Here is a 12,988-nt window from a genome sequence, read left to right as displayed (position 1 = left end):
AGACAGACAGGGACAGAGAGACAGAGAAAGGGAGAGACGAGAGAGAGCAAACAGACTGAGGGCACAGAGAAATGGGCACAGAAAGAAGTAGTTATAAAAGCAGAGGCACAGAAGAGACAGACAGGCACAGAGAGATAGAGACAGAGAGATGCACAGAGAGACAGATGTAGAGAAAAACACAGAGACACAGTCACAGACATGGAAAGAGACAGATACACGCAGAAACACTGACACAGAGACGGAGACGGAGACAGAGACAGTCACAGAGCACAGACGAACGAACAGAATCAGGGAGGAAAAGCTCTGCAGACAGAGGCTGTCTCTACCAGGGTGGCCCAGAGCGCTGGATGGGGAGGACTGGGGCGGGAGGCAGGGTGTGGCCCCTGACTTGCCCTGTCGAACCCAGGCATGCAGCCGGTGAGCAGCTCGTGGACTAGCATGCGGCCGCAGAGCAGCTGTAAGCCAGATTCCTGCTTCCCTGGAGTCACCTGCATGGACACCCCGGGTGGAGGCTTCCGCTGTGGGCCCTGCCCTCCAGGCTACTCCGGCAACGGGTCGCATTGCACCGACGTGAACGAGGTCGGTCGGATTTGGGCCGCGGGTAGGAGAGACTTTGGAGGGGGGGAGATGCTCCTGGTGGACCTGGGCTAGTCCTGGGTGACTCCCCTGGCCCTTACTTGCCACATCCCTCCCCTCAGTGTAACGCGCACCCCTGCTACCCCCGGGTCCGCTGCATCAACACCAGTCCGGGATTCCGCTGTGAAGCCTGCCCGCCTGGATACAGTGGGCCTGCCCTCGAGGGCGTGGGCCTGGCCTTTGCCAAGGCCAACAAGCAAGTGAGCATCCCATTGTATGTGAGACACTGGTGTGAGACCCATCCTTGGGGTCGGTCTGCCTATGCACGTGCATCTCACCATTCACTGATGCAGACCACAAGGGGGGGGGGGGGGGGGGGGGGGAAGAGAAAGAAAAGGGGGCTTACAGTTCTTTAGTATTAGGGGCGGAGGAGACAGAGTTTACTACTGTATATAACATGAGAACTGAAAAGCCCTTAGAACCCAGGATGTCAGAGCTGGGAGGGCTCTTAGAACACAGTGTCAGGGCTGGGAGGGTCCTTAGAACAGAGGATGTCAGAGCTGGGAGGGCCCTTAGAACCCAGGATGTCAGAGCTGGGAGGGCTCTTAGAACACAGTGTCAGAGCTGGGAGGGTCCTTAGAACACAATGTCAGAGCTGTGAGGGCACTTAGAACATAGAATGTCAGAGCCAGAAAGGCCCTTAGAACACAGAAGGTCAGAGTTGAGACAGTCCTTAGAATCCAGGATGTCAGGACTGGGAGGGTTCTTAGAACAGTGTGAGGGCTGGAAGGATTACAGAATTTAAGAGGTGGAAAAACCTGTAGAAAACCCTATGTAAAGTCTAAGCCCCTCATTGTTATAGACCATGTCTCCAAGGTCCAAGGCTAGACAGCCAGCCAGTGGCAGAGTCTAAACTTGGATCCAGGTCTCCTGACTTCCAGTATAGGGGTTCTACTGAGCCAGGCAGGCACTGAGGAGCTGGGCTGGATCCTTTACACCAGCTGCCTCCATATTCTGACTGGACCTTGAAGGTTGTGCGGGTTAGGGTTTAACAGGCAAGGATGGCTGAGGGAAAGAGCAGGGCCAGCCTGAGTGGGAGCTGGAAAGTGTGGGAATAGTGAGTGTTCGATCTGGTTGGAGCTGAGTGTGTTTCAAGAAAAGGAAGAGGGAGGCTGGGGCCAGGGCATGAGGCTCCTCGAATGGTAGGAGTTTGGGACTTTTCCTCTGGATCATGGCTGTCCATAGGAGGCACAGGAGCAAGTCTGGCCTTGAAAAGATGTCTCTGCAGGCTATGCTCCCATAGGCAGGGGTTGAAGAAGGAGAGAATAGAGCTTGGGTAGCCAGTTAAGAGAGCAATAGAAATTCCAGACAGTAGGGGATGAAAAGCCAGGGCAGAGAAGGGGATGGAGAGCTGGGAAAGAATTGAAGAAATGCAGTAGAATTCAAATAGATAAGAAAAATGCCTTAAAGGTGAGAAGTGTCCAAAAAGAATGAGCTACCTTGTAGGTAGTGAGCTCCCTGTCACTAGAGGTGTTCAAAAGGAGATTAGATGTGAGAAGTGTTGTGGAGAAGATTTCTATTCAGGTAGTGATTGCACTACACTGTGTCTCAAGTTCCTTCTAGCTCTGAGATTCTGTGGCCTAGGGACTGAGTGGGGGCAGGGGGGAGGTTAGAATTGGGGGTCTTCAGGTACCATCATGACTCACACTTCCACTCCAGGTTTGCACTGACATCAATGAGTGTGAGACTGGCCAGCACAACTGTGTCCCCAACTCTATGTGCACCAATACTCGGGTGAGGGGCTGGGGAGAGGGGGAAGGGAATGGGTCTGGGTGAGTGGGGAGGGACAAGGGGAAAGTGGAGATGAAGAAGAGGGAAGATGGGAAAATAAAGTCAGGTTGAAGGTATCTGGGGAAGGGAGAAGGTGCAGCGGGTGCAGGGGGTGCCCCTGGGAAGAGATGGGCAGAGGAGGGAACCCCAAGGTCTGTGGGAGGGAAGGAAAAGTCCCAGGGCCAGGTCATTGATGCTTTCCCTTCCCCCGGGTCCTGAGGCAGGGATCCTTCCAGTGTGGGCCCTGCAAGCCAGGCTTTGTGGGGGATCAGGCTTCCGGCTGCCGGAGGCGGGCCCAACGGCTATGCCCTAACGGGGAGCCCAGTCCCTGTCACGAAAATGCTGACTGTATCCTGGAGAGAGATGGCTCTACCTCATGTGTGGTAAGGCCTGGGCCTATGGGGAGGGGGAGTATATGTAAGTAGGGCATGTACATAAGGAAGGGGGGCTAGTGTCTGAGGAGATGGAGGGGGTAAGAGCCAGGGAAGGGCCCTAGGAAGGCCAGAGAGACCCTGGGAAGGGAGGGATGTGTCTGTTGATGGGGTTGTTGTCTACACCTTTGTATAAGGGATGCCCATATGTGTGAGGGCCTTTCATTGTTGGCCTTGGAAGACAGGTTTTGTGGGTGTGTTGTGAGGTTTAGGCTGGGAGCACAAGATGGGACTGGGCAGGAAAGAAGGTGGGTAAGGGGAGAGGAATGTCTGTGAGAGTAGGCTGGACAGAGAGGAGTCACAGGGGGTATGCTTGTGTGTGTGTGTGTGTGTGTGTGTGTGTGTGTGTCTGGGAAGGCTCAGGGAGGTCAGACAGCTCAGCCCCCTCTTCCTTTGCAGTGTGCGGTGGGCTGGGCAGGCAATGGACTCATATGTGGGAAGGACACTGACCTGGACGGCTTTCCAGACGAGAAGCTGCGGTGTCCAGACAGGAAATGCCGCAAGGTGGGCTGGGAGAAGGGGCCCTTCCCCCTCCCGGCCTCTTGGCTGCCCCCCTTCTCACAGTCTCCAGAATTCAGACCCTCAGTGATATCATTCCTCCTTCTAAACCTTCCCCTCCTTTCCCAACCACAGGTGAAGGGGGGCTTCAGAGGCCACCTAGTTCAATTGCTCCCCAAGCAGGGCTTCCCTCTCCAGTATCCCTGGTCAGAGGTCATCCAGCCTGTGCTTGGAGACTTCCAGTGACAGAGAGCTCACTACCCCTCCAGGCAGCTCATTCCAACTCTGGGCAGCTCAGATTATTAGGAAGTCTCTCCACAAGGCTGAAATCTGAATCTCTGTAACTTGTGGCCCAATGAAGTCCCTAGATCTTTGTAGAATGATCTGTGACATAAAGACATGTTCCCCCCACCCCAACCAATGCCAGTGCAGGAGACTTTCCAGAAGCCGCTTCCTCCCTGCCCTGCTGCCCCAGCCCTCAGGCTTCTGTCCCCTCCCAGGCTCACCCCCTCATCTCTCCCCAGGATAACTGCCTAAAGGTGCCCAACTCGGGCCAAGAGGATGTGGACAAAGATGGCATTGGGGACGCCTGTGACCCAGACGCCGACGGGGACGGTGTCCTAAATGAGCAGGTGAGACGAGGTGGGAAGTCAGAGACACAGCACCCCACCCTGCTCTGCCCCCACCCCTGACTCAGCCTCCTCCCCGATGCCCTCCAGGATAACTGCGTCCTGGTTCGGAATCCGGACCAGCGGAACACCGACGAAGACAAGTGGGGCGACGCCTGCGACAACTGTCGTTCTCAGAAGAATGACGACCAGCGGGATACTGACCAGGATGGTCGAGGCGACGCCTGCGATGATGACATTGATGGGGACCGTGAGTTTGCCTGGAGCTGACGGGGTGGGGGTGGGGAGCTGACGAAGTTCCCCTGGCTGGGGTCCTGGCCCATAGGGAAGATCGCAAGCTCACAACGGACAGGGTGGAAAACAGAGGACAGTCAGTCAACAAACAGCCGATGAGCATTTATTAAGCACTGAATTTATGCCAGGCGCTGTGCTAAGCACTGGGGGTTCACTGAATGGCAAACCCACGATCCCTAGCCTCAAAGACTTTCCAGTCTAATGGGGAGACAACCCAGACATAGCAAACAGGATCTACATGGACTAAATTGGATATAATCTTTGAAAGGCTTCTGCAGAAAGCAGAATTTTATTTCTTTTTCTTAAAAGTATTTTTTCCAATTACATGTAAAGCTAGTTTTCAACATTCATTTTTTTTTGGAGGGGGGAAGGCAGGGCAATTGGGGTTAAGTGATTTGCCCAAGGTCACATGACTAGTAAGTGTTAAGTGTCTGAGGCTGGATTTGAACTCAGGTCCTCCTGACTCCAGGGCCGGTGCTCTATCCATTGCACCACCTAGCCACCCCTCAACATTCATTTTTGTAAGATTTTGAGTTCCAAATTTTTTTCCCTTCCTCCCCCAAGACAGCAACCAATCTGATAGAGGTTATACATGTACAATCATGTTAAACATATTTCCACATTAGTCATGTTGTGAAAGAAGAATCAGAACAAAAGGGGGAAAACCAGGAGAAAAAAATAAACAGAAAACAACAAAAAAAGTGAAAATAGTCTGCTTCGATCTGCATTTGAACTCCGTGGTTCTTTCTCTGGATGTGGACGGCATTTTCCAGCATGAGTCTTTTGGAGTTGTCTTGGAGCCTTGAATTGCTGAGACGAGCTAAGTCTATCAAAGTTGGTCATTGTACCATGCGGCTATTACTGGGTACAATGTTCTCCTGGTTCTGCTCCCCTCACTCAGCATCAGTTCATGTAAGTCCAGAAGGTAGGATTTTAGCTGAGATTTGAAGCCAGGAGGTAGAGTTGATGAGGGAGAGCATTCCAAGGATGGGGGCAGCCAGAGAAAATGCCTGGAGTCCAGAGATGGAGGGTCTTGTGAGAGGAACAGGTCAGAGGCCAGTGTCACTGGCTATAAGTATATGGAGGTGAGTCAATTAGAAGACTGGAAAGGTTGAGAGGGACCAGGTTATGAACCCAAGCAAAAGAGATTTTGTTTGATCCTGAAGGTAATAGGGAGTCACTGGAGTTTATTGTATAGAGGAGGTGACATGGTCAGAGCTGTACTTTAGGTAGATGACTTGGACAGCTGAGTGGAGGAGGGTCTGGAGTGGGTACTTGGACTTTTGGCAGGCAGACCCACAAGCAGGCTACAGCAGCAGTCCAGACATGGGGTGAACTCAGGTTCCCAAGTGCGTGATGGAGGGATGGTGGCCAGACTATAGTTCACCTGAAAAAGATCTGGGGGTTTTAGTGGACTGGAAGTTCAATATGAGTCCACAGTGGCCCAGAAAGTGAATATAATTTGGACTGCATAGAGAACTAAGGAGTCCTTGGGGTACCTTTGAGAGTCACAAAACTCAAGAAGGTGGAATGAACAGGCCTTGGCAACAGAATCAGCATGGTGGGAGGTTGTGAGAGAGGAAGGAGTCTAGGATGAAGTAAGCTTGAGTCTGAGGGTCTAGGGAGATGGCAATGTCCTTGACAGTAATAGCAAGTTTGAAGGGGGTGGGGACAGGGGCAAGGGGCAGGAGGAGTTCAGTTTCAGATGTGTACTAGACATCTGTTCCACGTGTCTTATTGGAGATTGGGGGCTGGAGGTCAGGAGAGGGATTAGTAGCACAGAGATGAATCTTCTTCAGCTGTGGGCTGGACCAGATGGTGTCTGAGATTAAAGCAGGGCTGACAAATCTCCAGTCTCCAAAGAAAGCCAATGTCAGAGTCCTGGGGATGCCCACATGTAAGGAGTGTAAGGCAGGTCTGACAGAGGAGAGGATGCCTATTTAACTGGCAGCAGAGTGGACAGATTAATGAACTGGGAGGGAGGGAGACCTGAGTTCAAATCCCATCTCTGACACTAGCCATTTAACCTCTCTCCGACTCAGTTTAGCTATCTGTAAAATGGGACCAATAATAGCTCCTCCCCTCCCAGGATCAAATGAGGTCACACATGCAAAACCCTCGCCAAACCTTAACAGACTGCATGTAAAGGCCAGGAAGGCATTAGGAATGCCCAAAGGTTGGAGCTGAGTGTCCCTGGGACTTGGTGACTTTAGGGAAGCGTAGGGAATGAAGCCCAGGCTCCCAGACTGGAGGCTCCTTGAGGGCAAAGACTGACATTTTTGTCTTGTACCCACAACACCCAGCACGGTACCTGGAATACATCTGAGTACTTAAATGAATTTTTGTTGAATATTCTGGTGCTAAGAAAGTGGAGGCAGCAGGTATAGACAGACTCCAGAAGGAAAAAGAGAGAACAGAAATTGCAGAGGAAGCACAGTACAGGAAAGGCAACTTTTAAGGATTTGAAAAAAACTAGACATATGTGATAATAATAACAACCTATGTCATAGAATGCTTTAGGGCCTGCAAGGTGCTTTCCGTATTTTAGTCTTACAACAACCATCTGAGGTAGGTGTTGCTATCATTCCCATTTCACAGATGAGAAAGCCGAGGCTTAGAAAAGACAGATGACTTGCCCAGGGTCTCACAGCTAGTGTGAGAGTTTTGAGTCATATTCACATCTCCCAGTTTAATCCAATGCAGTGCTCTTTCAGAGTTGTCTCTGAGTGTAAGAGCCCACATCTGTCTTGAATGGTCTGACTTGCCCAAGAGGCTGGTCCACCAGGTCCTTCTTTTTGTTTTTTTCTTTTTGGAGGGGGGAAAGCAGGGCAGTTGGGGTTCAGCGACTTGTCCAAGGTCACACGGCTAATAAGTGTTAAGTGTGTGAGACCAGATTTGAACTCAGGTCCCCCTGACTCCAGGGCTGGTGCTCTATTCACTGCACTACCTAGCTGCCCTCAGGTCCATCTTAAGGTTACTTCTAGTGGCTACCTCCTTCACCTCCCTACATCCTCCCCCAAATTGGCACCAGTGCCGGCCTCTCTTCATTCTTAGGGTAATACCTTCTCTCTTCTTCTCCTCAGGGATCCGGAATGCTGCCGACAATTGTCCAAGGACCCCCAACCCAGACCAACGGGACAGTGATAGAGATGGGGTAGGAGATGCCTGTGATAACTGTCCACAAAAAAGCAATGCTGACCAGGTAAGTCTCCTGGCTGGGTGAGACTTTTCCTCTCTAACAGCTGATCAGGTTAGAACCCTCCAATCTCTGACCAAGTTGGAACCCCCAGCTCCCGACCTAACCCTCGTTCCCCCCCGAGCAAATTAGACCCCTTCCTATTCTGCAGTCAATTTAGAATTTTTTTAACCCCAAGCCACCCCCACTCCCCTGCACCTGACCTTGAGAACCATTTAGCCTGACCAGTTAGACTTCCCCTCCCCCCATCTGTGACCTGGCAAAAAGCTCCAGCTGATGACCAGGGTAGACCCCTTGCCGCTCCCTGATCAGTAGATTCCCCACTCCCCTTTTCTTCACAAGATGAGCCCCTCAGCCTGGCCCTCAAAGCACAGGTGCAGATTTCCCAGAGTTGCTAGCTGGTGGCTCGTAGAAGAGGATTGGGGTAGGAGAGACTCAGGACATGGCTGGCTCTCCAAACACTTTGTGGGTTTTGTTTCCTCAGAAAGATGTGGATCATGACCTGGTAGGGGACGCGTGTGACAGTGACCAGGACCAGTAAGGAAATGGGGGTCTCTACAGCTGGGTGGAGGGAGACCCAAGAACACGGCTAGGAAGGGGCAGAGGAGAGAGGCATGAGGGTGAGGGGAGACAGCCCATGTCTGAGCCTTGGCCCTGCCTTTCTGCAGGGATGGCGATGGGCACCAGGACTCTCGGGACAACTGCCCCACAGTGCCCAATAGCTCACAGCAGGACACTGATAAAGATGGGCAGGGCGATGCCTGTGATGATGATGATGACAACGATGGGATCCCAGATAGCCGTGCCCCGGGGCCGGACAACTGTCGCCTTGTCCCCAACCCGAACCAGGAGGATGCTGATGGTGAGATGAGGGTGGGGCAGGGGAGAGGTCTCTGTGAGAGGAGGGGTGGGGGGGGGGGACCGGGAGTCGTGGTCAGAGGCAGCTCCAGGGAGAGAGGGGAGCTCCTAGACGAGAGGACTGAGGGGGTCTAGGATGGGAAGGAGAAGAAGAAGCTGGGCTTTGGGCTGGGAAGAGTGCACGGTCCTGGACCTCAGGTGAGTTACAGGGTCAAAGTGCTGCCTTGGGCTTCACCTGGGACCTGGAGTCTCAGCCCTTGCCTTGCCTCCCCGGTCTGCAGGCAACGGCGTAGGTGACGTGTGTCAAGGTGACTTTGATGCCGACAAGGTCGTGGACCCGATCGATGTGTGCCCGGAGAACGCAGAGGTCACCCTCACAGACTTCCGCGCCTTCCAGACTGTTGTCTTGGACCCCGAAGGAGATGCGCAGATAGACCCTAACTGGGTGGTTCTCAACCAGGTCTGCTTATTTGTTCAAGGGCAGGGCCTGAGGGCACTGAGGAAGGGGAAGGAATTGGCGATGCCTTAGGAGGAGGGGCTGGGAATGAGTCGTCGCTTGGCTCAGTCTTCCAGATCTCCCCATCTCACCTTCTGCAGGGGATGGAGATCGTGCAGACGATGAACAGTGACCCAGGACTGGCTGTGGGTAAGCAAGGTGCAGAGCCAGGGGCTTTGGGGCCAAGGCTGGGGCTTCCCCAACGCTGAATCCAGTGCCCTCTCTCCCATCCAGGTTACACAGCCTTCAATGGTGTGGACTTCGAAGGAACATTCCACGTGAACACCCTCACGGACGATGACTATGCCGGTCTCATCTTTGGCTACCAGGACAGTTCCAGCTTCTATGTGGTCATGTGGAAGCAGATGGAGCAAACTTATTGGCAGGCAAATCCCTTCAGAGCCGTGGCCGAACCTGGTATCCAGCTCAAGGTGGGTCCCCCAGCTGCCTATCAAAGTATCTCAGGCCCCAAATGTCTCCAAGGGACCCCCAAACAACACCCCAGGGACTTCTGAACTTCTCCCCAGGGACCCTACTTCCATTCATCAAAAGCCCTCAGTCCTCTCTACTCCCCACTAGTGGTCTCCCACTGGCTGTTGAACTGGACCCCCCTCCAAATCTTCCCACCTGCGCTCCCTTCCAAACTGGCTGCTCTGCCATCACCAACCTTACTGCCCTCTTCTGCCATACTCTTAACCAAAAACCTGATCTCAACTCCAAACTTCTCCCCAAAGCAACCTGGGCTTCAGGACCCACATAACCTCCCTCCATGATCACTGAAAAACCATCCCAATCACTCCCCAGAGGCCTGTGGGAGGGTAGGGAACAAAGTCCCTTATTTTTGTCTGCCACCTCCTTCCCTCCAGCTTAGTCTAGTCTTAGGATCTCAGAGTTAGAATAAAAAGGGTCATCCAATTCAACCCCTTCATTTTACTGATGAGGAAACAGGTCCAGAGACATTAAATGCCTTGCTCACAGTCACAAATAGCTATGCTGGGATTTGAATTCATGTCTTCTGAGTCTCAACTCTGTATTTCTGTGTGCTGGGGGTGTGTGTGGGGGGGGGTTAGGCAGTGAAGTCATCCACGGGTCCAGGAGAACAGTTGAGGAATGCCCTCTGGCACACGGGGGACACAAACGATCAGGTGAAGCTCCTCTGGAAAGACCCAAGGAACGTGGGCTGGAAGGACAAGACATCTTACCGATGGTTCCTGCAGCACCGGCCGCAAGTGGGCTACATCAGGTGAGTCCCAAACCCCAGCCCTGACCCAAGTTCCACCCCCAACCCTGGTTGTAGGGTCCTTCCTCCAACCTCCCTCCAACCTGATTACTAAGGCTAATACTAACCCTGACCATATCCCCAACCTCATTTTAGCCCAACCTAGGGTGAACCACTCATTTTTACCCAGATTTTAGCTTTAGTCCCAGTCCCACCAGACCTTGATGTAGCACCAGCCCTAACTCTAATCCAAAACAACCCGTGAGGCCTGAAATCCAAAGCCAGTCCATAGCTCTCTGCCCATTCCCTGGTGTTTGATACACCAGGCCCCTTTCTGACCAGGGCTAGAGCTATTCCCCTCTTAGGACTTCTGGCTTCCCAGGCCCTGCCCCCCAGGATTGAGGGCATTTGCATATTGGGGGAGGTGATAGTTTCTAAGGGACCTGCCTGAACCCTGGGCTGCCTCCCGTTCCAGGGTCCGCTTCTATGAGGGGCCTGAGCTTGTGGCTGACAGTAACGTGGTGCTGGACACAACCATGCGAGGAGGCCGCCTTGGTGTCTTCTGCTTTTCCCAGGAAAACATTATTTGGGCCAATCTCCGCTATCGATGTAATGGTATGAGGGGCTTAGAGTACAGGAGATGGACAGGAGCTAGAGAACCATGGAGGGGAGGGAAGGGAGATAGTAACAGAGTGGAGGGCCAGAGTCTTGGGAAGGGGAGGCCCACCAGAAGGGGGCCCATGGGAACCCCAGGAATCCAGAAGCACCTCCTGGTCCAAAAGTCAGTAACTATTGGGGAAGAGTCAAAGCCTAAGTGCTAAATGAGGACTTTACTCTGTGGTCTCCAGGAGAGGGGAGGGACAGATACTGGCCCTAGTCTCATTGGCCCATGGGACTCTGGTTCTTGCAGACACCATTCCAGAGGACTATGAGGCCTATCGTCTGCAACAAAACTAAAGCCAGAGGAAGGGGGTGGCCACCTGCTCCTGGCCAATGCCCCCCCAACCCCTGTACATACCACACCACTAACCCCCAGCCCGGAGGGCTGCAGGAGATGCACACACTGGGGCCCCTACAGCAGCGGGCCCACAGGGCAAGGTCAACCAGGTGGCCCCATGGCAACATCCTCAGTACCCTGTATCCCCTGGAACAAGGATGGGGGAGAGACTGTGGGGGCTGCCATTCCCCCTCCCTGTGGACGGTGGGAGGGAGGGGGAAGGAAGCAAGCAGGAAGGACAATAAACACCTCAGTTCATTCCCACTGCTCTTGTCATCAGTCCAGGGCTGGGAGAGGGGAACTCGGCAAGACTGGCCTGCCCCAGTGGCTTCCCACAGATTTTCTGGTTTACAAGCACATTGCCTCCAAGTGTCCCTCTGAGCACTTAGGCTCTATTCACATACCAGTGTATGTTTACACATACACGAGTCTGCACACCCGTGGCCTGTGTGTTCTTGGGTGGATGTGGATGGAGCTAGGCGTGACTTTGGCACCAACCAGGAGGCCAGAAGAGAGAGGAAAAATCGACCAGCCAGAGACGAAAACATTTGAATTTTATTACATTTCCTTTACAAAGAATGCAAAGATACAAAGACAAAAGCGTCCACAGGAAAAAGTGAATGGGGCTGAAGTGGGGCGGGGTCAGGGAGCCCGGGTACAGTCCAGATGGGCTGGGCCAGGCAGGGCCGGGCACCTGCAGCCTGGCCTGGGTGCAGACACAGACAGGGGCCACCTCCAAACTCCCACTTCTACCTACCAAGAAAGCAGAGCCCAGAAAGCTCTGGAGCCCGGGGGCTGGAGGGTGCAGACGTTGGACAGAAGGGGTTTGCATATATCAGTGAGACCAGACAAAAGTCCTCAGGTGCACAGACAAGTTGCTGAACCCTCCAAAAGGCAGCTTGTCAACATTTCTAAATCCCATTCATTCCTCCCCCAGACTCCTTTTGCTGTTTGCTGGCCAGAGGCAATCAGGGTCTCGGGACTCCTGGGGATGGTCTAGGACTCTCATTCCAAACTGCCTGGGTTATCAACCACCCCCCTCTCCCACCTGGTGGGGGAGCTCGGCCTCATTCCCAGTTTGCCCTCAAGACAAGAGCAGGGCCCAGCACCAACACTGACCTATCCCAGCCCCCTGAGTCAGTCAGGCCAGATGAAAATGAGGCCTCCCCCAAGCCAGGATGGCCCTAGGATCAGGAAGAGGCAAGGTCAGCACCTGAAGGAGCCCTTCCCAGTGGGATGAGGGGTTTAGAGGGGGGTTTGGGGTGGTTACACTGACCAGCCCCATTTCTCTGGATGTGGCCACGGTGGGCTGAGGAGTAGTATTTAAGGCCTGACCAGCAGCTCCAGGAACCTGGGGCTTCAAGACCTGCCCTGCCCTGCCTTGCCTTGTCCTGCACCTGGGAAGCCTCCAGGCTCCAAGAACAGGCTTCCAGGGGCTCCTGCCCTATCAGTCTCAATTTTCTTTGTTCCCCAAACACCCTGGGCCTGGGGCCCAGCTGTACACCACCTTAATTCCCTTGGGGGTAAAGGCTGGTCCCTTACCTAACCAAAGTGTGAGGAGGGATTGGGGGAGGGGGGTATGGTGGGATTGGGCCTATGGGATTCTACCTATGGACTCTCCCTTTCACCCAGTCTAAGTTCCTGCTCCATTGGCAAATTGGGGAGAACCAGCCCCCGATTTCTAGCAAAGGAGCAGAGAAGGGACTTAGTCTATAGATCCCCTGAGCTCTTAGCACTTGGGTCCAAGTAAGGTGAGGAGACGGGGAAAGAGAAGGGGATAAGGATGTATCTGATGCTGTCCTTTGGGGTCTGATCCCCCAATCTGTGGATTAACCAGGGCTTTGCTTTTCTGCCTGCCCACGAACTCCTCAGAGCAAAGGGTGGCTGTCGGGCAGAAAAGAATGTAGACTTCCATCCCTGGAGGCCCTCTGCAGGTGGAGTGAGCCCCATAGGGCCTAGGGACC

At 53.5% G+C, this 12,988-nt stretch overlaps 1 protein-coding gene across 1 annotated transcript in view; it reads left to right on the top strand.

Moving 5' to 3' along the window:
- The window catches only part of COMP (cartilage oligomeric matrix protein), a 12,943-nt gene extending 1,678 nt beyond the window's left edge, over window positions 1–11,265 (top strand). Inside the window, exons 4-19 of the mRNA XM_069078817.1 lie at window positions 407–579; window positions 699–836; window positions 2,296–2,370; window positions 2,631–2,789; window positions 3,237–3,341; window positions 3,860–3,967; window positions 4,055–4,214; window positions 7,342–7,460; window positions 7,939–7,991; window positions 8,123–8,316; window positions 8,594–8,772; window positions 8,910–8,958; window positions 9,043–9,239; window positions 9,879–10,051; window positions 10,503–10,642; window positions 10,938–11,265. Of these exons, the coding sequence (XP_068934918.1) occupies window positions 407–579; window positions 699–836; window positions 2,296–2,370; window positions 2,631–2,789; window positions 3,237–3,341; window positions 3,860–3,967; window positions 4,055–4,214; window positions 7,342–7,460; window positions 7,939–7,991; window positions 8,123–8,316; window positions 8,594–8,772; window positions 8,910–8,958; window positions 9,043–9,239; window positions 9,879–10,051; window positions 10,503–10,642; window positions 10,938–10,984 (2,069 nt within the window). The 3' untranslated portion in view covers window positions 10,985–11,265. The remainder of the gene's footprint in view (window positions 1–406; window positions 580–698; window positions 837–2,295; window positions 2,371–2,630; window positions 2,790–3,236; window positions 3,342–3,859; window positions 3,968–4,054; window positions 4,215–7,341; window positions 7,461–7,938; window positions 7,992–8,122; window positions 8,317–8,593; window positions 8,773–8,909; window positions 8,959–9,042; window positions 9,240–9,878; window positions 10,052–10,502; window positions 10,643–10,937) is intronic.
- The last annotated feature ends 1,723 nt before the right edge of the window (window positions 11,266–12,988 follow it).

Source organism: Petaurus breviceps, unplaced genomic scaffold (assembly GCF_028583685.1).
Source record: "Petaurus breviceps papuanus isolate PSGF00001 unplaced genomic scaffold, PetGlider_PUasm1.0 108, whole genome shotgun sequence".
In the NCBI taxonomy this organism is placed as follows: Eukaryota; Metazoa; Chordata; class Mammalia; order Diprotodontia; family Petauridae; genus Petaurus; species Petaurus breviceps.
The sequence above is the reverse complement of the archived record's forward strand: the minus strand, read 5'-3'. Positions and strand labels throughout refer to the sequence as shown.